Below are 24,788 nucleotides of genomic sequence, written 5' to 3' on the forward strand. Positions count from 1 at the left end.
TTGGGGCTCATTAAAACACAGTCGTACGCACAGTGCTGCCCTAGCGCTATCTGTGGACGTGTCTCAAAATACAGCGTAATGTGTTGCGCTCAACTGAATTGCTGACAATGGCTAACAATTAACCAGGCTAGAACCGGGGCCTGTTTCAGAAAGCAGGATTTCTTGCTTAGCCGGATAACTTTTAAGGTAGATTTAAAGCAGTCTGGGATAAATTTAAGTGAACAAACTCTGAGGTAAATGAATCGCAACATGAATGCAGCTGGGGGGGGGGGGGGGGTACTGACACCTTCAGCATCTGACCTTGACCTGACCACCCTAGACGAAGCACAGGGGTGTTTAAAACTGCCGCCTCACACTTTTGGGACCCGGGTTCGAGTCTCCGCCGTAGTTTGCATGTGTGTGGAGTTTGCATGTCCTCCCCATGTTGCCCTGGGGCTTCCTCCAGATACTCGGTGTTCCCCCCACACTCCAAAAACATGTTGCGGTGAATTGGAGTTACCAAACGTGAGTGTGCCCTGCGATGGGCTGGTGCCCCATCCTGGGTTCTTCCCTCCTATGCATCCATAGGCTCTGGACCCCCAATGACATCGAATAGGATAACTGATTGCAGGGAATGGATGGAAGTCTCAGGTGAGATGCTAAATCAGTGACCAAAGTCCCAAATAGTCATGTGACATCGACGTGGAATTCCATAAAACACCAGCTACACAAATGTGTGAAAAAACACCCTGTGTGTCAGTGGGAGCGTATGTTTTAGGGCAGTGTTTCCCGATCCGGTCCTCAGGGAACCCCCCCCCCCCCCCAAGACAGTCCATGTTTCTGTTCTCTCTCAGCTCCCAGCCAAACAAGAACGCCGAATAACTGGTACAGATGTGTTGGGGGCTGGGATGGACTGCTTGATGGTCCCTGAAGACAGGGTTGAGAAATTCTGTTTTAGGGTATTAATACAATAATGTCTAGAGATCACAGCAGTAATCCTCATATTAGTGACACCAAACAGCAGTGTGCTGCCTTTCAGAAGTTTCTAGAAGCATCAAGGTCAGAAGGCGCCATTGTTCCTGGCCCTCGGATACGAGGCAGAGTTCCTTGGTGAAAATGCCACAATTGTGGGTCACCACAGAGGCAGCTGGCTCATGTTCCCGCACCTCCACACTGATCCAAAGATTTTTTCACGGCCTGGACCCCAAAAAGGGCGAACCCGGGCTCCAGTGAAGCACAGTCAGAATGGCTGGTACGGAACCAGCAGACTGGCTCTCGTCCGAACACACGCCGAGCATCTGGAGTGGGAAGCAGCTGTACAGGATGTTTATTACCTGATCTGTGGGTGACCCATTTACACGTGCAATTCCCCTTTGAGGAAAGAAAAAAAAAAAAGATAACAATTACTCTTGCCCTGAGAGGCATGTGAACATTACTTTTTGTTGCCGTGGAAACCGAGTTGAGTTGAAAGGCACAGAAAAAAATCAATGTGGAGTTCCCCTTCCTCTCCGCCTCTCATCTCGGAGCGGCCGTAAAGACGGATCTCTGGTCCGGGGAGTGCATTAACCCCCCCCTGTTCGGGGAGAGTAGCCGTAACTGCTTGCAGAGATTAGTGTGCTGCTGATGACGATGCCGTCGTGGGAACTGTAACCACGGCAATGCCTTTGCCTTGAGGAGTGGTCCCAGAGGATCAGGAGGCAGGGCTCTCCCCAAAAACATGCCTTATACACAAGTCCATCAAAGAGGCCCCCCCCCCAAAGAGGACCCCCCCTCATCCCATCATTCTCTCCCACCCCCCAGCCTCCCATATCCCCCCCTCTTTGTCATAATCCCTCTCCCTCTCTCTCTATCTTCCCCCACCAAAGGAGGGATGAGGGCCGCACACCACCAATAAGAATGGGCAGCCGTAGGGCCCTCTCTGATTGGCTGTGTGGGATTCTGCCCGGGCCTTCAGCAGCCACAGGGCCAGCTCTGATTGGCTGTGTGGGATTCTGCCCGGGCCTTCAGCAGCCACAGGGCCAGCTCTGATTGGCCATATAGATTCCTGGGCAGGGCTTCACCAGCCGCAGAGCCAGCAGTGAAAGGTCAGGTTTCCTCACTGTGCAGAATCAGAGTGAATGATCCGGTTAAAATGACACAAACCAAGAGCTCCACCTATTTCCAAATGCGGGGGAGGTGGGACACACCCCGGACTGTGAGGGGGTAAAAGAAACTGATGAAGTTGACATAATATCATACAAAATACAGCAACACAAACATCACTATTATCCTTCAAAGGAATTAATGTTTGACTGATGTTTTTGGGACAGAACCACCCCCTAATGCAACTGCCCACGCACCTTCTCTTCGCCAAAACCGCAAAGTTGTTCAGAAACACATCTACAGGCAATTACCCATATACTGTACCAGCCTCATTCATCTATACAATGACCTTGAGAATAAACCTTCAAGGTCAAGGGGAAAGAACCTGGAAAAAAAACGCAGAAGCGGGAGCGTGAATGGGGTGTGAAGACCGTGAGCGAAAACAGCGGGAAAATTAGCGCCGCTATAAAACTGACTGTCATATTTCACAGCAGGTGTTACGGTAAGCAAGCGGTGAGCAATTGCTGGCATTTCATAAATTCCACACTGTAGCGCTGCAAACGTGTGATCCATCCTCGTGAGGCCTTTGCAGGGGAAGAGTTGGGGCTCACCTAGGTCACCCCGCTCTTCCCATGACATTACACTTTCCTGCTCCGTTTCTATCCAGCCCTTCTCAAGGCAGAACGTGCCGAGGCAAGTGCCAGATAGCCCCGCCTCTGCCCCCGGAAGCGGGCTTACTGATTGGCTGTCGGCACGTAGCTCAGAATCCAGAGGAGCCAATAGCATGACTACATTCTTGGGGAGCACTGAGAATAGCAGATACAGGACAGAGGCTGTGTGCTGAGTGAACAGCCTGTCTAATCCCCTGAATGGTGCTAAAGCATATGCCAGGTATTTATATAAAATGCTAAAGTACACGAAGTGCTTGAACAATACACATATATATCTATCTATCTAATTAGCGAAGTATGACAAATTAATATTTAAGGAAAGCCTGAAAGCAGGATCGCTGCTGTAGAAACGTGGAGGGCTGCTCAAGATAAAACCGCTAAAGTGAAACACGCAGCCGTACGAACGCGGGTACATGCCTGTCACTTTGGCCGAATCCGGTCCCCTTGGCGGCCGGACGGGAACGAAAAGCAGAAAGTTTCTCGCAGGGGCAGACCGGGAATGTCACACTGTGACGTCTGTCCTCGTTACGGGAGCACTGCCAAGCATGACCTGGCCTGATTCCCGGGGCCTCCGTGATTCACCAGCCAGTTTGCGCCCCCAAGAGGATGCGCCGGGCTGCAACATGCCAGAGAGCCCCCTCCCCCGATAACGGATACGTAACACACTTCCCCATCAGTAAACACTTATGCTTTTTCGCTACTGCAACAGAACAGTGGCAGTGTGTAATTGCTACACACTGCTAACTCATTTGGTAGAGCGGGATTATTGATATGATTTTTTTCCAAGATGCCCTGCTACTCCCCATCATCACGGCCGCACAGCCATCCGTAGCACCTTCACACACATGATCCTCAGCCTGTCGGCTCCTTCACGGTGCGCGATGACGTTGACAGCGGATCCTACCTCTCGCTGTGAACCCATTCGCCGGAGATTCTCCTCAGTGGCCTGCATCACCACACCTTCACCGCCGCTTCGCGGTGTTCTCAAGCCGTTCCCACAACTGCAGCCCGAGCTCCCATAATTCCCCCTGTCAGCTGCTCGCATGATTAATGCACTCGGCTATTGATTTTTCTTCGCCCAAGTTTTTTTTTCTTTTTTTCTTTTTTACCCGCTGCTAAGCTCAGTGCTGCTGGGTGGAGGGGGAACGAGAGGCTCCATCCTGAAGAAGCAGGAGCGAGGTCTCCTACACGCCCTGGCTCCTGGTGCATCGTAGGGGGGGAAAAAAAACTGGCTTTGCCGCAGTGAGATCTACGCAAGGGAGTTTACGCTTTCAATTCCACACACATGGGGGGTCCACGGTTTATCTGTAGGTGTGGCCTGTGGCTGAGCAAGGTGGAGGTCAGGATGCACTGGGGGGGGGTTTAGGTTTAAGTAAGACATTTTTATTCATCAAATATAGGAAGACATTTTGTTAATTTCTCTAGTTTGGGAGGAGCCCACCCTCCCACCATTTTGAGCACGAGCGCAGCGCAGCTCTGATGGGGAAGCGGAACTTTCCAGATCCCGTTACAGGGTTAGCTGGAGCGACTGTCATTGTGAGCAAGTGAACTGAATTGAATAAACTGGACAGTAATGAGTTAATGCTAATCAAATGAAAATAAACCAAGCTGCTCAATATATATATATATATATATATATATATATATAAAATCATTCATTCATTGTCTCAAAAACTGAATGAAACACAAGTCGTGTGATCTATAATTCCAGTGATGGCCTTTTCCAGCGCATTGTCTGGAAATAAAGACGTATCGCTTACACTGGCAAATTAGTCGTTCCGTCTGATATTCCACAAACACTGTACCAGTGGGAGCAGGACGGCAATCTGACCATTTAGTGGGTAATGAAACAGTAGCCTCCTCATTTGCAAATTAAATCGCGTGCCAGACAAACAGGAAGTCAGGCTGCTGTGCTCAGGGCTGCAGGTACAGATCCTCAGAGGGAACCGGCGCGGTACTAAATGGGTGAGCGCCATGGAAACCGCGGAGATATAAAAGCTGCCTGTAACCCTGCGGCCGCAAGCCAGCAGACACTGGTAATTAATGGGGGTTGGTGCAGGAGATCGGTGACCTTCTGCCAAATAGCCCGCAGAGTGACTGAGAACGTTACTGCGGATTTCACCACTGACATCAGTGCAGGTTCCCCATAAATGCTATCCCTGATATCACTGCAGGATCCCCATGAATGTTATCCCTGATATCACTGCAGGTTCCCTATGGATTTTATCCCTAAAATCAGTGCAGGTTCCCATGGATTTGATCCCTAAAATCAGTGCAGGTTCCTCATGGATTTGATCCCTGAAATCAGCGCAGGTTCCCCATGAATGTTATCCCTGATATCAGTGCAGGTTCCCCATGAATGTTAACCCTGAAATCAGTGCAGGTTCCCATGGATTTGATCCCAGAAATCAGTGCAGGTTCCTCGTGGATTTGATCCCAGAAATCAGCGCAGGTTCCTCGTGGATTTGATCCCTGATATCAGTGTAGGTTCCCCATGAATGTTAACCCTGATGTCAGTGCAGGTTCCCCATGGATTTTATCCCTGCACAGGCACACAGCCCAGTCTAGTGACACGCGCGAGATGGACGCCACCATAATAACGTGTCAGGGATGGGCAGCTTAAACCGGTTTGTCTACGTCGACATTTCATTTGAGGATTACAGAGGGAAACGTGCCAAACCCCAGTTCTCCCCCCCTCGCATCGAAATGCATCCAGTGTCACTGTGGAGGTGCATGAGGCTGGGGGCCTCTGGGGTGGGGGAATGGGGGGGAGGGGGCCTTGATGGCCGGGGGGGCTGATGGAGCATCGTGCCTGGAATGCAACAGCTTCACTCAGCCCCTGCAGTACCCCCCCCCCCCCCCCATCGCAATACGACAGCGCTTAGCCTGGAGGCTTGGGACTGCAGAAGACCCTCCGACCCAACCTGAGGGGGGGGGGGGGGGGTCTGCAGGCAAGTCCTTTACCAGCGTACATCCATACCACAGCCTCTCTCCCAGTCGCTCATATTTCACCAACGGCAGACGTGTGGTGCCAAAACCAGGCCCAGTGCGTCTGCCGGCACGCAGACGAACAAACCGTGAGTCAGGGGGAGACGTCCGTGTCGGCATCAGGGCAGGAAATCACACAGGAAAAGCAAATAATATTTAAGGACATCCTGTAAGATTAAATCGCTTGCGAGCAGCCAATTCCAGCAGTACACAGAGTAGCGGACAGAGAGAACACGATTAACTCTGTAAAATGACGGGAAATAAAGACAGATAAACACCAGGAAGACAGAGCCGGGCATAAAGGAAGGAAGCGGAGGGGCGCCTAGCCACGTGCGTTGGAAAGCACGGATAAATTTAACGCAGCGTGACAGGTTAATAGCATGCTAGCTAAAACGTTAGCGGCCAGCACCAGCGCTGCGTATTCAGCCTTTCGGGAACCCAACTTCAAATACTGTACCTGCTCCACAGCCTCATCTAAGGAGTAATTCATATGGTAATTAACCTCGCTCGTGATCCGCGTTACTTAATTATGACAGGTGCCATTGTGTAATTATACTGAGCTTTTGATTCGGCGTGGATAAATTGAGATGGATTTAGTGGGTCTGTCTCTGTCTTCACGGGGTTTGCATTCTGAGAGACATGTTTCAGTCCTTTGACTTTCGAAACGGAGATCAAACACAGTGGAACCCCCCCCCCCCCCCGCCCCCCCCCCCGTTGGACACCGTCTCTCCAGGGATTCGAGCAGCAATATACCAAACAGAACCAAACATGACGCTTCGGACTTTAAATTAAAAACGATAACATGGATATTTCCTTCATCTTAATTTCTTCTAAGAAACTTACTAAATCCTCAATTTAGAGACTCACGCTTCCTTCGGCCACATTGTTGTCATGGATACGACCGCTTTGACTTTACTTTCTGACCTGAGTGATGGGATGCGTTCACAGGCCCTGATCTCACACTGGCTAACCCCCTCCCCCACCTAAATGACACACCTGACCTCTGCGCCCATTCCCAAGAGGAACCCCCCGCAGGTTTCTGAGCCTGACCCCGGAACGCACCCCCATCTTGAGGGCCTATATCTCTCACAAGATGGGCGTAAGCATCTGATTGCCCATGCCCTGGTTCAGACCTCACACGGTGCCAGGGATCGAGAAGCAAGGCTTAAAAACGCACTCTGTGATAATCAATAATGCATGGAGTGTCACGACAGCAAGCACCCCCCCGTCCCCTCGCCTGTGATTTACTGCATTGAGAGGGGATGTTTCTAGCCCAGGCCTGGGGGAGCCCTGATATAGCCAGCGAAGGGGGATGGGGGGGGGCGGGGGGGGCAATTCCTGTGAACCCCGGTAGCTAAGCAACATGTCTTATCGAGGATGACGTACTGAACACCGCTGTAGATCCAGAGATGGGGTCCACAGCTGTGAGATGTTAAGCTACCGTCAGCATGGCAAAGTGAATCGGTCACCACATAGACTGATATGCCAAAAAAGCATCAAGATAAACCAACGAGAACAGATCAGGACATGTGTGTAACACCAACCCTCTCCACAGCAGCTCAACCCTGCCTCGTGGCTTTGCACCTTGTTGACAGGAAATCGTACGGATTTCTGGAGGAGAAAGACAGCCTGGGACGTTTGCTACAGTGGATCCCACCAATGCCTTTCTGTTATCTGTGGATTTCCATTTCTGCGTGAAAGATGCTCCGAAATTAGAAAATGGGGGTCGAATCTTATAACTACAGTAGGAACTGAGAGGCACAGCGTCCGGCGAAGGCGTGATGCAGGCCGGAGATCAGTGGGTCGAAAAGGAGGAGGAAGTCGGATACCTGCCTCGAGGCTGGAGCGTGAGGCAGGCTGCCCCCGCCGGGGGCGAAACCAGGGGGCAAAGCCAGATGGACCTCGGGCCGGCACTCGGAGCTGTCTGACTGCACACGGCAGGGGGGTGACCTTCCTGTGTCTGAGCACAGATGGAGGACAGACTCCTGGAGATGCCCTGCGGGGGGGCAGGTGACTCATAGGACATAAGGGCACCGTGCCGAGACAGCGAGACGGAGCAGGACGCCTGGCAGCAAAGGACAAATGCGACGGCGCATTAACAACCCTGATACCCACGCGCAGGTTGGTGATGCGCCGAAACCTCCAAACGCTTCGTCCGAACCTGCACTGGAGGACGTCTGGGATAGTGTGATCGCCCCCCCCTCCCCCCGCCCCCCCTCAGTGAGGCTCAGTGTGACAGCCAGCTGACGGCACTCGGTCCATTAAGCGACCGGTGTGGGAGGCGCTTAGGGACATCTGCAGTCCGTTCATGTCTCCCGGAAACGTCTCTGGCTGGGAGTTCCGGACCCACCCGGAATGATGTTACCGTTACCGGGCGTCGTGACTGGCTTTTGAGAGGGCGGGGCGAGGTCCTACCTGAGGTGAGAGAGACGGTGTCCTTCTCCCATGAGACCACAGCGACGTAGGCCTCAACGGAAGAGGGGATAATGCACTTGAAGACAGCGATGTTGCCTCTCATGGTTCTCTGGTCCTCCACGCGCACTGTGTAGGGCTCCCGTAAGACTGGGGTGCGAGATGGGAGGGGGATACTGAGCCACTTTCTGAACATAGAGGGCGCCAGCGAGACAATGGTCACATCTATGTGTGCAGAGAGTTTCAGCGGGGACTCAAACGGCCAACTTTCAGCCTGTGGGATTTGACCCCAAAAACTACAGAGTCAATCATTTATGCCCCTCGCACCATGTTCAAGGACCACGCTTTCCACTCACCCGCCTTGATGTGTACATCCTGGCTGCGGATCTTTCCGGAAGGGTTCTCGGCCGTGCAGTAGTAGGTGTTGTCGTGGATCAGCGTGCTGAAGCTGGACGGGGGGAAGGGGAAGATCTGCAGGGAGCCGTTGGGGTGCACGATGCGGATGCCCGGCACGTCGTAGATCTCCTCGCTGGTTGAGGCCAGGTGCCAGCGCAGGGCGGTGGGCGGCACGCCGGCAGCGGGGCACGACACCAGCGTCCCCGCGGTGCTGGCGAACACCACCTCTTGCAGAGATGCATTGACGAAGTACAGGCTGGAGCTCAGGTCTTCACTGAGGACTGTGGGAGGGAGAAGGACAAAGGTCCGGCGTGCAATGCCTTGTGGGTAAACCCGAAGTTTTATGAGTGCTGGACTCCCATAACTATAGGCTTCTGCCAGGAGCACCATGAAATGACAATGGAAGAGGATGATTTCTTAAAATGTGCATTTAGAGACAAGCGACCATTATAATTCACCAGGAGATGAGTGGAGCGCCGTGAGGTAATCGTCCCCTCCACCTGTTTTTCTGTTTTAATGTCTCTGCAGTTAAAACGTCAGGAATAAATTAAGTCGGCAAAAATTACATCTATAAATTGGTGAGAGGTTCCCCCTTGAGAGGATGTGTTCAGACCGCGATCTTTTCACCATCTCATTCACCCGGATTTATTTGCCATCTTTCATTTCCTGATCTTTACTCACCTCCAGTCCTCTGTTGTGTTTTATAAGCACAGAAAAAAAATTATAATGTGTTTGACATAGGAACTGCTTACAAGGGGCTGTTTGCCCGGTAACTCTGGGGATCACACTCTGCCCTGGCTCATGACACCGAACCCCGAGACGCGTGAGGGGGCGTCTGCGCTTGGCACCGAGGGCCGTGACGGTGAACGATGACGAGTGTGTCCTTCCGGAGATCAACAAGGCCTCCTGTCATCTGAATGACCTTCTAGGTCATGATGAAGCCCCTTCTTGTTTTGTGTTAAACGGCAACATTCTGAGGATTAAGTAGGAGGTTAGGCTGCCGCGTCTGTGATCAGAAGATCGACGGCTCGCTTCCCTGATTCGGCAAAGCGATTTTACCGCTGGGGGCCAAAAAGCCCCAGAATCTCTAAGCATTGGCTACCCCACTTTCTCAAAATGTACGTCATTTTGTATAAACAATGAAAAAAGCCACGTAGTTAAAGTCACCTGACCACGGGGTTATATAAAACACAATAAACCCGCTGGATCTGTGCGCACACCCCCCCCTCCTCGTGCGTTGAATGTGCGTGTCACAGCCAATGAAGTGAACAGAGGCTGGGATCTGTGTTGACCAGGAACCTCGTTACTTATTGACGAGGCGCTAAAATGCGCGAGGCGCTTTGGGACCGAGCCGGGAAGATGGGCAGCCAAGACCTTAGTGCTCTCTGCCTAAGAAGCCTTGTATTTTCAACCAACCAATCAGGGCACTGAGAGTCCACTCCACCAAGCCATGCCATTGGCTCCTCCCAGCAAGGGCACTGTGCCCTCCCACAAAATAATTGACTCCACCCGGCGATGTCATTGGCTACTCCCAGCATTGTCACTGACTCCTCTCACCAAGGGCAACCCCTTGCAAGACAATTGGCTCCCCCTGGCAAGGCCACAGGCTCCTCCCAGAGAGGCTATTAGCTCCTCCCAAAGAGGCCATTAGCTCCTCCCAAAGAGGTCATTAGCTCCTCCTAAAGAGGCCATTAGCTCCTCCTCATGAGGCCATTAGCTCCTCCCAAAGAGGTCATTAGCTCCTCCTAAAGAGGCCATTAGCTCCTCCCAAAGAGGCCATTAGCTCCTCCTAAAGAGGCCATTAGCTCCTCCTCATGAGGCCATTAGCTCCTCCCAAAGAGGTCATTAGCTCCTCCTAAAGAGGCCATTAGCTCCTCCTCATGAGGCCATTAGCTCCTCCCAAAGAGGTCATTAGCTCCTCCTAAAGAGGCCATTAGCTCCTCCTCATGAGGCCATCCCTCAGAGCCTCTGTCACTCAGATGCTCACAGGACTGCCTTCATGCGGCTGCCGGGTCACAGCGAGGAATTAGGGAACACTGAGGTGTCCTCAAATGCGCCCGCATGCTCTGCACATTTCCAGCCTTCTCGCGATGATAATACGCGGAGACGCATTCCGGTAACACTGCTGCTGCAAATAGTACAGATCATTAACTACCGACTCGAATAATTAGGCCAGGCGAACAAGTCCGGACAGGGACTAAGTGTTAATTACACCCCAGATATAATTAAACAAAAGCAGGACCGTTAAACAAAGGCAGACTCGTGTGTGTCTCCCTGTAACGACACTCTGTCAACAGTAACATCTCTCACAACATTACTCATCTATTGCGGTTTAGGGGGTCGTTGCTGTTGGACCAGACGCCGGACCGGTGCTTTCAGGCAGAGACCTCGCATCTACAAGAAGCAAAAGAGAGGCTCTCGGCCCTCAAACCCCGTGAAAGAGGATCGCCTGGAGACAGGGAGATGGGAGAAGAAACCACACATCTCCACGTGCTTCTCCTTCAATATTTAAAGATGCTTTTAGGGAGCCTCTGTTGCCATGAGACAATAGAGCTGTGACGCATGGTGGTCTTGGCCAGAGGAACGGACTCTCTGCACTGTAAACAAAGCCAGGTGCACCCGACACAGAACATGAGAACATAGGAAATTTACAAACGAGAGGAGGCCATTCAGCCCTTTAAGCTTGTTTGGGGAGAACTTAACTAATAGCTCAGAGTTGTTAAAATCTTATCTAGCTCTGATTTAAAGGAACCCATGGTTTTAGCTTCCACTACACTAGCAGGAAGACTATTCCATACTCTAACTACACGCTGTGTAAAGAAGTGTTTTCTCAGATTCAGTTTAAAATGTTCTCCCGCTAATTTCCACTTATGGCCACGAGTTCTAGTATTTAGACTAATATTGAAATAGCCATTTGGCTGAACAGCATCCAGACCTATTAGAATCTTATAGACCTGGATCATGTCCCCCCTTAGTCTCCTTTGCTCGAGGCTGAACAGATTCAGCTCAGGTAACCTCTCCTCATAAGACATTCCTCTAAGACCAGGAATCATTCTTGTAGCCCTACGTTGAACCATTTCGAAGGCAGCAATGTCCATCTATAGGTCTGGTGACCAAACCTGCACACAATATTCTAGGCGGGGTCGCGGTGCTTCGCGGTGAATTACGGCGAGTTATATGATGGGATATGCCTAGCTGAGGTTGGTCACAGGAAGGGCTTCTGGAAAATTCTGCTGCTGGTGCCACTTCCTTCCAGCTTACTTTACCTGTGAATAAAGCTGCCCCCCTGCCCTGCTGCTGCCCCGAGAAGAGGTGGGGTTCATGTGGGCTCTCTAGCGCCCCCTGCCTCCCTGAGGGATGCCCGCTGTGCCACCTTCCAGCCCTAATTGGGGTAATTTTTCCCCTTACCGCTCCGTAAACGGGAACATAAACGATACTGATGAATAATGTACTGCTGGCATCCATTATTAAGCAGGCACTTTGCTCTCGGCTGACAGGAGGCCCAGTGACTCTGTGCCGCCGAGACGAGGTCCCCTCGTGTCACCCTGTGAACACCCCCGTTTTAAACAGCTAAAGACTCCACAGCCCTCTCCCCCTGCTGTGTGTGCGTGTGTATCTGCACACGCGTGTGTGTACTGGGGGGGCGTCCCGAACAGGCTGCCAGAACTGCAGATTTGATTTTCTTCAAAGGAAAAAAAAAAACATCCATCAAGTACAGATTAGGCCTGGCATCCCGCGGGGGGTGGGGAGGGGGGTGGGGGGGGGGCTCCATACAGCTGGTTAGACGGCGGTCGGGAGGAATTAAGGACAGCAGCATGGCAAATCAAGCCGACGACAGCGGAGCGGTTTAATGAGCTGCCACAATCGGTGTATTACGGCACTACGAGGGGCGTCTTTATCACAAGCATGCAGAGGACCGAGCCGGGGGCTCTCCAAGATAACCCCCCCCCCTTGGGGGAGGGGCTACCATAGACCCCGCCCCCAAAGAGGCAGCTGGAAACCCTGATGCCAGGAGACCACGTCAGCCGGTTTGCTACCGCCCATCGGACGGTTCGTCCACGTGAGGCTGGGTGTAGAGCTGGCTGAAACTGAGGATTCCCAGGGGAATCGGGGAGGGAAGGTCCAGCTTCCATCTCTCCATCACCTCGGCCCACATCAGCACCAGCCCGACTGATAACCCGGTTACTGTAACCCATGGCGATCAGCCACATAGCGACCCCCTAGGTTAACTGACTCTTATCAAAATGATTTAGAACTGGTTTAGCCATGGAAAACAAGCCCTCTCTGTCAAACACCCCTTCCTGTCCATCAACGGCTCCTCTCCTCTGTCAAACTGCCCCTCCCCTCTAGCCAAAAACCCCCCACTCTCTTCCCGGGACTGTTTTTTGACACATGGGCAGCTTTGTGTCCTGGGACCTTTTCTCAGATGTCAGCTTACGTAAAATCTTACCTTTAATGAAGCCAAACACATGTGTTCATCCCTGTCCCCATCCAGCCATCTAATTAATGACACTACATTAGGTTTTTGACTGAAGGCTTTTGACTGTAATCTATCCCGATGTTTTTCTGTACAATTAAAAATAACACAAGCTACATTAAGTGTAAAGGTAAATATCGCGATTTTTACGACTAAAATGCCAGTTCAGGGGCAGCCTGGTGGTTCAGTGGCGCATCCCACACCCACTTCCTTACGACTTCAAATCCTAGCCCCATCTGCCATGTCTGGAGTTGGCACGTATACTCTCTGTGTTTTACACTAATGTTTAAATTTTTGAACACCTGTCAACTGCATGTCTGCTGATTCCCTGAATCAGGCAGAACTTATAACACGCCCGTAAAGGGCACACTTAATGTGCAGCCATGCTGGTGTATAATGATCACTTGGAGTTACATTAAACGTTATGTATTCATCACCCTCAGCTGACAGACTCCGATCGAGTTTATAATAGTTCAAGCTACATTATACTGCAATACTAAAAAAAAATATTGTCATTACCTTAAAATCATATCTAAAACCATAACTCACTTATTTTTAAAAGTAAATGTACTCTGCTATTAAAACCAAGAAAAAGCAGAGGTGGCGACTGGCGGCTAACGATACACAAGGCTGGAACGCGCTGTCCGCACCCCGCGGGGATTAAGGCAAGCTCAGTCGAGCATAGATAGCTCAGGAGTGGCCGTCAGGGGTGACATTTACGGCGATCGATCGACGGTGGCCGTACGGAAGCGGACAACTGCGGCGCGCGCATTTATCAATTAGCACACACGTTTAATGTCCTGGAGTCGTTTCGGCTTTCGGGCTGATTGTACATATTCTACACGTTCTGCCGTGAACCATGTGAGCTATGCTTTCTGCCATGAAATAAACCACTTTCCTGGGCGGATTCTCATATGACGTTACTGCCGTGGTGTGCTGATCTCTGCTGCTCTCTCAATGTCCTATCACTGCAAAGGACCGACTTGTTCTCTGAATGAACATGGGCAGATTAATACAATTCAGTTTATTTTTGTATAGTGCCTTTCACATCAGGAGAAAGGGAAGGGGGGAAAAAATTCTGTATTTGTTGGGCAAAAATATTTCCGTGTATTTCCGCCCCACCTGTATTTGCCCTTTCTGTACCTACCCCTACCGTATCTGCCCCTCCTACAACCTGTTTCTCCACGGCTTGGTGCGTAGGAGCCCTCGGTTCTCGCCACAGCTCTTCTACATGCCCCACCGCAGCCCCAGGGGTAATTAAAGGAGCACTCCACATTGCCCCCAGGGGGAAACGAGTTTCCCTGCTCCTGCCCCGCAGCCACGGCAACGGCACTTGTCCTACAGCAGCTCTCCAATTTGCTCTCATGAATATTTGCCATGACGGAGGACAGGGACTGTGTGGGGGGAGGGGGGGGGATGGCGCCGCCCCACTGGCAGACTGATGCCGGATCATTTTGATCACTCCATTGGCTTATATGGGGGGGGAGGTTCTGAGCTTTGTGTGTGTGTGTCTGTGTGTGTGTGTGTAGGGAGGGGGGCGTGTTTTCATTTTCACACTTCCCACAGGTTTCAGGGGGAGCCTAACTGGGATCACATGACCTCGGCAAATGCTGGAGCATCCTGCAGGTCATATGAGGCAGGACGGGCTGTGGGTGCTGCATGTTGCTCCCTCTCCTGTGCAGAACATGAGGTCTTGGCCCATCCTGCCCAACTCCAGTGGTGCGTATGATCCAAACCGACAGCTGAAGGGATTGGACCCCAGACAGAGTGGCAGGCTTATGAATTAGGCACAGAAAACCTATGCATAGCATGACACTCAACGGATGTAGCTTCTCTGGCCCAGGCAGACGGCCATTGGAGCAGCAGTCAGCCTGCATCTAGGGCCTTAGCAAATTGCATCCAGAATTAAAGGATAAACGCTGAGGAAGGGAGTATGTGGGGGCGGGGCTTCAAGAACACTGGCCCCAGCTGAAAACTGATTGGCCCCTGGAGTTCCCCCTCCCCTGTCACTCACCGATTAAAAACATATCATTGGCTAACAATAAGTCAGGCCTCTCTGTATGAATTATGGCCCTTCTTATGCCCTGCCCACTTAAAAAAAACTAAAATCACCCCTGCCAAGTGCAGAGCTAAGCGGTTATGAGACTGAGGAACAGGGAGAACCACTCCACTTAAACAGGACAATGCAAAATCAGCGTCAGCTAATGGCCTCGCAAGCGCATGGCCTTTCACTTCCACATAAATGGAGCATAACCAGAGAGCTGACTGGGTGTGTCGTGTTCGTTTGCAGGTGTCACGCCTCACAGCCGCATTTCCCAACCTGCTCTGGCACTCCGGCTTCCGTCAGCCTCACGTTTGCCATCAGCCCCTCAAGAAAAGAACCCAGCGTTAAATCTGCAAATACTCGGTGCTGACAGATCAGGTTCCTGCGACGCTCATTGACGTTGAGCAGGTCGTGTACGCTGAGGGACGGGTAATGGTGTCCCCGGAACCTGAGCTCGCTGTGGAAGAACGGGGCCATTAGTCAGATCAAAAGAAACTTCAACCACAGGGTGATTTTCCTCCTGGCTGCGTACCAGCTTCGGTTACCAAAGAGAGATCACTTGACACACACTGACTGGTTAATTAAGGAGCATCAGAGCTGAAAAGGTTACCCTAAGCTTCCGCGCCAAGTTTGGATGAGGTCTGAGACTTAGGGTACTTCACAGCGACCTTCCCATGGGGGACAGAAGTATGACAAGAGTGTGGACTGAAGACCCAGAGACAGGAGGAGATGGCGGGGTCTGTTAGCCTGGAGAGTGACTGCCTTATTCATTCTGCCAAAGTGACATCTCAGGTCAAAAAATTTACTGCATCCCTGGATTGTAATACTACTGAACTGCAGTGCCCCCAGTCAGAGTGGACTCCATTACGCCCCCTGCTGGTCAGGTATGTTGCTGCTCTCCTTGGATGTGCTGGTGCCTTTGGAGTGTGGACCTCCATCTCCCACACAGCTGCTGCTGACCTGCAGAGAATCACTCTGCTGACTCTTCATTTGCGTTACATGCTTACGGCTCCGGTGGGGGGGGGGGGGGGGGGGAGATGGGCCACCATGTGTCCGTGCATGTTTCCGCATGTCTGTGTGTTTCTGCATGTCTCTGTGTGTCCCGTGCATGTTTCCGCATGTCTGTGTGTCTCTGCATGTCCCTGCATGTCTCTGTGTGTCCCGTGCATGTTTATGCATGTCCATACGGGTCATGTATGTCTCTCCATGTTCATGCGTGTGTCTGTGTCTCTCGACGTGTCCGTGCACGCCTCTGTATATCCAGGCGTGTATCTGCATGTCTCTGCATGTCCCTGCATGGTTCTGCATGTCCACGTGTGTCTCTGTATGTATCTGCATGTCTTTGTGCGTCCGTGTGTGTCCATGCGTGCCAATGTGTCTCTGTGTGTTTCTGTGTCCCACTTCATATAACAGCAAGTATGTATGTCAGGCTGGGACAGAATAACCTGCACTATATAAACGAAATGTCTTATTTCACTTTTTTTGTCATGTTGTTTATCGGCCATTTTTATCAGAGAAAGGCTTTGGAGCCTGACAGAGCTGACATGAGTGAAGCAACGATATTGAATTTTCTGTATAGATCCCGATCCAGGTCCGACATTCCCGGACTGCTGACTCGGCTCCCCTTCCGCCTTGAGAACTTGCCAGTCAGCTCTGTCCGTCTTATTAGCCTCAGTCGCTAATCTTCTGCGCTGACATCGGCCGCATCTGCCTCCCGCACGCCGCCCGTATTTAAATGGGCTCGTTACACTCCGTTTATTTTCCACTTAAGGGCACGGCAGCCCGCTTTATGTTTCTCAATCGCAGCACCCCAGGGGGGTGGGGGTTTGGGGATGGGGGGGGGGGCGGGGGGGGGGGGGGCCCATCTCTCTGTCAGCTGGGCAGCACTACAAACTTAAATGTATTCAGGACGTTTAGTGCTCGGGATTAATCAAATTATAATGTAATCATCTGATCAAACAGCGATTTGCATAAACACTGCTGGGGATGAGCTGGTAGCACAGCGGAGCAAGAGATACCAGACTAACCTGAACCCTAACAGACCCCAACCACACTCTGGAGCTACCTGCCTTCAACCGAGACCCTAACCCCAAGCTACTGGTCTTCATCTAAGACACTAACTGTAATCCCGAGGTACCGGCCTTGAACCGAGACCCCAGCCATTCCCCCAAGCTACCGGTCCTTGTAATCACAGGCATGCTAAAGACTTTGAAATATTAATCTGTGGGTTTTATTAATTCCACATATTTGCCTTAGCATCTCTCCCTCCTTCTCTCTTAATCTTATATTTTATTTGCAAGCCCGTTTGGCATTAAATGATGAAAGCTGTAGATTAAAACGAACCGCGTGTAAAATGCAGTGGCTGGGGATGACTGCTAGGGCGGTCACTTCTGTCTGCTTTCTTTCTCGTCTCTGTCCTGCGATGCCAGGTCTTGCCGTTGCGTTCTTATGAAGGGAACGATGGATGGGATACTGCGACATACTGATAAAGCGACCAGCTCGTCTGGAGATCTAAGGCCTGCAGCTTCTTGTCTGAAAACAACAGCACATTATCCATAAAAAAGCAAATCCAAATAAAGACAATATGCTTCCAATTTTTTTAGTCAGAATATGAATCCACGGGGCAAGATTAAGGGCTGGCGCAGCCCAGCGATTAACCCAAGGACGGCACCAGAACATCGCACGGGGCTCTGCGCCGCCGCCATGGCAACGGGCAGGCGGGGGTCGGCAGGGGAGGGGGCTCAGTGTACAAATAATGCATTTTAAGACAGTCCAGGGGCAATTTTTTTTTTTTTTCTAATGTAGACGAAGAGGACATGCTGTGAAAAATGACAGCATAAAAAATGGCGACGGCTTGAAATGTGATTCACAGGAATAAAACGTAATTTAACCGCAGGTCCGTAACGGGTGCAGCTGAGCTCCCGCCCCCATGGGGGACCCTCCCCCCCCCCGCCCCCCCCCCCCGCCTAAATCAGGCAGACTAGCCCAAACTTTCCTCATCAAAAATTAGTCTCGCCTTAAAAGCGACGCTGCGTGTCCCGAGGCCACGCCCACCCCACGCCGAGACTCCGCCCAGGTCCAGTGGGAGGCGTCTTACAAATGTCCCGCGCACCCTCAGGGAAGCTGTGGCGGGGGCAGCCTCTGGAATTCCAATCCCGCCATTTATGGAGACGCACGTTCGGTTCGACCGCACGGATCAATCTCGCATTTCCAACAAGCCCTGCTTGCCCCTGGGAAGGAGCATGAGCAGTTTGCTGGGCTCCAGGGTCCCAGAGCTGCTGTTTCCCTTGGTGGTTTCACACACGGCTTCAGCTACTATACATCTGCACTGCCCCTGCCCCCAACCCCCCCCCCCCCCACACACACACACACACACACACTGCAGCAACATCTGAGAATCCCACAAGCCCCTCCTAGCCTTCATGTAACCTTCCCAACATGCCGAGCGAGCCTGGCTCATCGTCCTCCGTCTGCAAGAGTGTCATTCCCCCACGAGCATGATGGGTAGATTTCCAGGCGTCTTTATGTTTTTTATAAACAGCCGAGGCTGGGGCATTCTTCACGGCAATCACAGGCCTGTCAGTTCGCCTAAATGAATCCCGCTTTCCCCGTCTTAAACCTTCCTGCCGCGGAATGGACCTCCGGGCTTCAGCCGAAGCAAAAGCACATTCTCCTTCTTCCCGCTTCTTTGCACAAGTCACCAAAACAGCTTATTCTCACTCATCATTACCAGGAAAAGCACAAACGGCACTAAGCATGAATCTCACACGGAGAGTTCCTGGCTGTCCCCCCGCTGGTCTGCTCCTGCAGCATCACTGTCACTCAGTGATTTTCAGATTGAAAAGCCCGATTACCTGACAGACAGACAGACAGACAGACAGGAGACAGAGACAGATAAAGTGACAGATTGACTGACAGACAGACAGACTGAGAGACAGACAGACTTACTGACAGACAGACTGAGAGACAGACAGACTGACTGACAGACAGACTGACTGACAGACAGACTGACTGACAGACAGAGAAACAGACAGACATGAATCCTCATACTCATGCACCTGCATCTGTCTCAGCATTTTTTCCACTTAAAAATTGCCAGCAGATATTCAGAAAACTGTCACACAGCCTCCACCCCCCTCTCTCCCCCTCCACCCCCCTCTTCCTCTCTCCCCCTCCAACTCCCTCTCTCCCCTCTCGCTTTCTGTCCACGCTTGGTTAAACACCTTCGCCTGTGTGCGTATTTCCGGATGGAGCCGGCTGACACCGCTAACATCCTTGCGGCTATGCCATTAGCGCCCGGTCCAGGCGCAGCTGAACGCACCCCTTCACTACAGGGCCGCTCTAATCTGTAATTACGTTTTACGTTTGTTTAAAGTTGTCAGACAGCTCTGCGCTTTGCTGCTAATGAGCCAAACATCCCGAACATCTTTACACGCAGTATATAGACATTATAAAACTGCAAAATACTAAAGTCAGGGTCAAAAAGTGAAGCACATGCATGTATGTAACCAAATACACAAACACACATTCAAACACTACACACACATGCATTCTGTGGGTTCCTCAGAGACATCAGTTAGTCTGACTTCATGTCCTTGGGTTACACTTTGGCCAGACCACAGTTTCAGACTCACTCATGTCACTCAATGAGTCTTAGCAATCTGCTATAACTGTGTGAGTCTTAATCTGCAACAATTCAATGAGTTTTATCAGTCGACAACAACACAGCAAGCAGAAGCAATCTACTACAACTCACTGAGTCTTCACAATCTGCCACAATGCAGTGAGTCCTGGTAATCTGCCACAACGCAGTGAGTCTTGGCAATGTGCCACAACAATGAGTCTTGGCAATCCGCCATAACACAGTGAGTCTTGGCAATCTGCCACAACGCAGCGAGTCTTGGCAGTCTGCCACAACGCAGCGAGTCTTGGCAATTTACCACAACTCAGTCTTTACACTCTACAATTGCACTGCGAGTCTTAGCAATCTGCCACCACGCAGTGAGTCCTAGCTAGCTGCAGGAACGTGACGGATCCTTGCAACTTGCCAAAAATCGCAGCGAGTCTTGTTCAGCCAGGGCTTATAAAAGACGAACCGCCAGACACAGAGCCGTGCAGCGAAGGTGATTGAACATGACGCTCCATCACGGTTCGACTTTCTTGCGCGGCAGTGACGAGCCACTTGAAGCATGCGCCTGTATCCCACCGGCCAAACTCAGCTGCTGCGTCCATCGCTAAGCAGAACCCCCCCCCCCCCCGTAAGCCTGCCCAGTCCCCCTATCATACAGACTGTAGATTAATGAGCCAAGCTGTATATTTGCAGAGCTTATTAGAGTCCAATTGAGCTTGTATCAGATTTACCCCCCGGACATCATGGGCAAAACAACATTTTCCAGTCTATCTCCCCTGTGATTAACGCATTCTGTAATTACTTCTGTGCTGAAATCTCAGGCATCGCGTACGTAAACTACCAGAAGTACGGCGGCCCTCGTTTTGCTGTCCCTGCACCTCCGATGCCCTCGTCTGTTACTCCATCCTTACCTCTCAAGCTTTATATTAAAAAAGCAAAGTTGGGAGTCTGGGAGGAATATATAAAATTGCATGACAATTAAAGTCAGAGGCAGGACAGAGCAATAAATCATCCTGACTAATGACCCGTTTCAACCCCAAATATTCCTCCGTGCTAATCAGTCATTTCTCTGTCCAAGGAACCAACATTAAAGAAATAAACGATCTCTTTGTGATGGATCCCACGGAAACACCACAGTGACCAACACGTCCTGAATATTTACCCGTATTCCTCAATTCTGACGGCCAAATAGTCAAAATCATAGCACTGAAGATGTTATTCATGCTTATTGTTTATTGATTACAAGATGAGTAACGATGTTTGGCGCAAGGACAATATTAATACAGTGATTATATGAAAAACGTAACCAAAACTGGAGTGTGGTATTAAGGAAATGGCAGGGTTATATTCACAGGGTGAAGACAGAACACATAGGGTCCTGAAACATAACATGACAGTGATATTTTTAAATTTAAGCAGGCCGATTAAATGTTTATCCAATTATCTACAAGTGACACTGCCAAATCCAGGTGGCATTTCCAGGTCAACGGCCTAGTGCGTCCCCAGCCAGAATGGCTACCTGGCGTTCCCCAGAGACCGATTAACGAGAGTGTGTTTAATTTAACTGCTAAACCGACAGCTTCCTGGCACTCGTGGGGAGGGGCTAAAGTCTCAGCCTCGTTCCCTAAGCCCTCGGCGGCCCATCTCACGCCTCCGGACCTCAGCACCAATAGGCTCCGTCCTCTGAGTCACACCCTGCACATCTAGGCCGTGTTAAGTGTCAAAACGTCCATCCTTCTAAAGATCTCGGCTGCAGGGCAGAGCAGATTTGTGTTTTCGGAATTAGCTGAGGATGATCTTGTGGACGTGGATCTCGGAGGCTCCGATTGGAGGAGAGGACACGCAGGCTGGAGAACAGGCAGCTGTCATTTGCTGGGCGGTGCCCCATGCCTCTCTCCTGATTGGATGTGACGCAGCCTTGGTCGGCGAACATACCAATGGCCGTCCTTCACCGCCTCTCTGCGCCGCCCTGACCGCTGGCCCCCGTCGTTTTTTTCTCGTGGACACATTTCCCACGTCTTTCGCTGGTGCATTGCCCACCCCCACTCCGCCCTGCCCAACAACACCACCACAACCCCCTGGTTTAAACTTCCAATTTTTACAACATTTCCCACCTGCCTTGCAGGAGAGCCTCCGAATGACACCATTTCCTCTGGCTCTCGCTGCCCCCCTGCCGTCCCCCTGCTCCCCTCTCAGTCCCACGCATGGCAGTTCCCCTTTCCCCTGCACAGACCTCCATGCCATTTCACACCTATAATGGCACATGAATTTTCACCAAGGCCGGCTGGTTGGCAGAAAGAGGCTGATCGACTTTGTGTCATGCAGACAAAGGGAAATGTAAAGCGGCTTCCCACGCCGCGCCTGCAGCCGGCTGATAAGAGGCTTTCTGCACGCGCAGCTCCATCTTTACCAGGCAAACACGGCCGCAGTTTCGCGGGGCGGCCAGTGTGTTACATTAAATAAGGAAATAAGACCCTTCTGTCTTAACAATTTTAAAATATCATTTTACGTTTACTGGCCGACTTCTCTTTCGTAGATATATTCTGAGTATAGTATGGATTTTAATATTTTGTTGTTTTTTGCTACATATACAGAGATTAAGTAATTTTTATTATCTAAATTTGGTGTTAAATTATTGTACATTTATTTGAATAGCAAAACAATTCATCGAGTTATTTTATTCTATTTTCATGAAAATTTGTGTTGACCAATAGAGCTTATAATTGGCGCGTGATCGCCCAGCGCAAAGACTCAGAATCAACCCCGTAATACGTGTGATTTGGAGAGAAAAATTAATCTGCCCTCACGTTTTTGTTCTTACGCGACTGAATAGTGACTATAATACACGTTTCCCGAGAAAATCCCTTCAAAATGTGTTTGAGCTTGTGAGTTAAAAAAAATACAGATATAATTAAATTAATGTGCGTTAACAACCTTTGCTCAGAGATCCTCGCGACGAAATTGAAAGGCATATAAATATAACAATTAAATGTAAGGTTTTGAACTGGCATATTTCAAATAAATTATTGTGTAAAATGGCGTATGGAAAAGGTATCACTTACATCTGTAATTATATTATCAAGTAGTAAACAGTGTAACAGTGTAGGCTATGTTTTCTCATATGGAAATTTAAAAATAGTGAAAAGGTGTTTGATATATAAGATTAGCTAATGAGTTTTGTAATTTATTGAAAAAGTATAGATATTTGCTATTAATTGACCCCTCGGCTGTGCCGGCTTGGCTTAACTAGTTTAGCTCCGCGGCTCCTACCTGCTACGCAGCATCAGTGACCGAGCGCTGTTACTCTCAGTCCTATAAAACGCCGTGTTCCAGGCCACCGCTGCAACTTTGGCATTTATTTGTCGCCTCGCCCGTTTTCCGTCTTTGGCGTGTCATCTTTAACGATCCGGGGAGCTTAACTTACCATTCAGGATGCACTGGAAAAAGGTGATCGCCAATATCCTCATTCCCCGCTCCGTTCAGTCCGCAAACTACGCGTCTTATTTCTTCGGACTGCGCACTTTCTCCTTCGCTCTTCCTTATTCTTTCTTCGCTGTCGCTGGCGATGGAGTAAACCGCTTTACATTTTCTCCCTGAGCATCCGTGCCTTGTTACTCTTGCCTTTGCGCTTCGGTCAGGGCGATGCGCTGCCGCTTACAGCCGCATTGGATTCTCGCCTGCCGGATTCAGATCCCAGGTGCGACGTTGAGTGGTTGGACATTCACTGAGATATGCACAGGTGGTACTGTCTTTGGAGAAAATAATAATAATAATGATAATAATAATAATAATAATAATAATAAATACCTGTTTTAAATGATCAAAAATAGTGAAAAAAAATCTGTTTTGGTTTTAAAAAAACAGTTGTTAACGGTCAGTTCTGTTTCATGAAAAAAGGGAAAAGTAAAAAAAAATAATTGTCCTGTCCGGATAATGTGGAATAGCGGCTAAAATTGTTGTGCCCCTGATTTAGATCCTCATGGCCACCTCTCTCCTTCCAGAAAGCAACAAGCAGACGCATCTTCGCCCGCTGGTCCCTGCGCTAGCGCTCTCCTCCCCTCACAGCATCACGAAAGGACCTCTTCTTCTCTGCGGCTGCTTTTTCTCCTGCGCTGCCTTAAAGGTGCAGGGGCGTCACGCCCGTGGAGAGGCGCGAGACGCCGGGGAAAAGGGGGGCAGCGCGGATAGCCGGCGTCCTGGTCGGGCACGAGTGGCTCGCCCTGAAGTGAAATAGCAATCAGCACCGACGTCCCCTCCACCCCCCCCAATTATCAGCTGCATAGACAGCTGTCACGTGGTTACCTGGATAGAGGCACATGTACCGGTTTTGAAAGGTAAGTTGTGCGCCGAAAAACCTGCGTAATTAAACAAAAAAGGGAGGACCACTTAGGAATTCCCTGAGTTCAGCTCGTTTTCCCTGTGTGCGTGTCGTGGCCCATCAAAGTTATGGCCCGTGGTCATTAATTGACCTTGATAAAATTCAGCATGAAGGGTATCTAAATGGATATGCTGTCCGCCTTCCCTTCGCCTGCCAGTTTGACCGAGAGGGAAACTGACAGTGACGACGAGCGGGGATGGACCAGCACGTGCCGTTCATAGTCTACGTGCGAGGTGTTCGGGGCTGTCATGAAAAACGCTCTGTAATCAAGAATATGAATGTCAGACATTTATTACCTAAAACCGTGTACCGTGCGGATTTTACCGGCTAGCCCTTGCCTCGATTCAAAAACGCCGGATTACTTGTACATGCTTACCTGTTTTCCACAGATAGCTATAGGGAAAAGAGGGATAATAACGTTTCGTGTTAAAAAAAAGAAGAAAAAAACAGTAATTTAAAAATGCGTGCAATTCTCTTACGCAAAGGAAGAAAATAATAACCTTAGGCGTCAGTATTAAGTATTTAATCAAAATGATATGTCAACATTATAAATGACAACAGCACTGCAAACTCAGTACGTTTAGAAGTGAATTTTTACCACTATTCGCATATATATAATGTAGGCCTAAAATATCTAATTAGTATAGGCTATACATTTTTAAAACATATTGAGGATATATACCGTTTATAAATTACATCGGTAAACGGAAAACATACATATATAGGTAAAA

General features: G+C 50.2%; 1 protein-coding gene across 2 annotated transcripts in view; it reads right to left on the reverse strand.

The window, feature by feature from the left end:
- Positions 1–23,420, reverse strand: part of LOC111860794 (cell adhesion molecule DSCAM-like) — a 64,444-nt gene extending 41,024 nt beyond the window's left edge. For both annotated transcript variants that reach the window (XM_023844805.2, XM_072706649.1), the window contains exons 1-3: positions 23,104–23,420; positions 8,489–8,809; positions 8,136–8,282 (exon numbers count right to left, since the gene is read on the reverse strand). In XM_023844805.2, the coding sequence (XP_023700573.1) occupies positions 8,136–8,282; positions 8,489–8,809; positions 23,104–23,146 (511 nt within the window). In that variant the 5' untranslated portion in view covers positions 23,147–23,420. The remainder of the gene's footprint in view (positions 1–8,135; positions 8,283–8,488; positions 8,810–23,103) is intronic.
- Between the last annotated feature and the right edge of the window lie 1,368 nt (positions 23,421–24,788).

Source organism: Paramormyrops kingsleyae, chromosome 24 (genome assembly GCF_048594095.1).
Source record: "Paramormyrops kingsleyae isolate MSU_618 chromosome 24, PKINGS_0.4, whole genome shotgun sequence".
NCBI classification, from domain to species: Eukaryota; Metazoa; Chordata; class Actinopteri; order Osteoglossiformes; family Mormyridae; genus Paramormyrops; species Paramormyrops kingsleyae.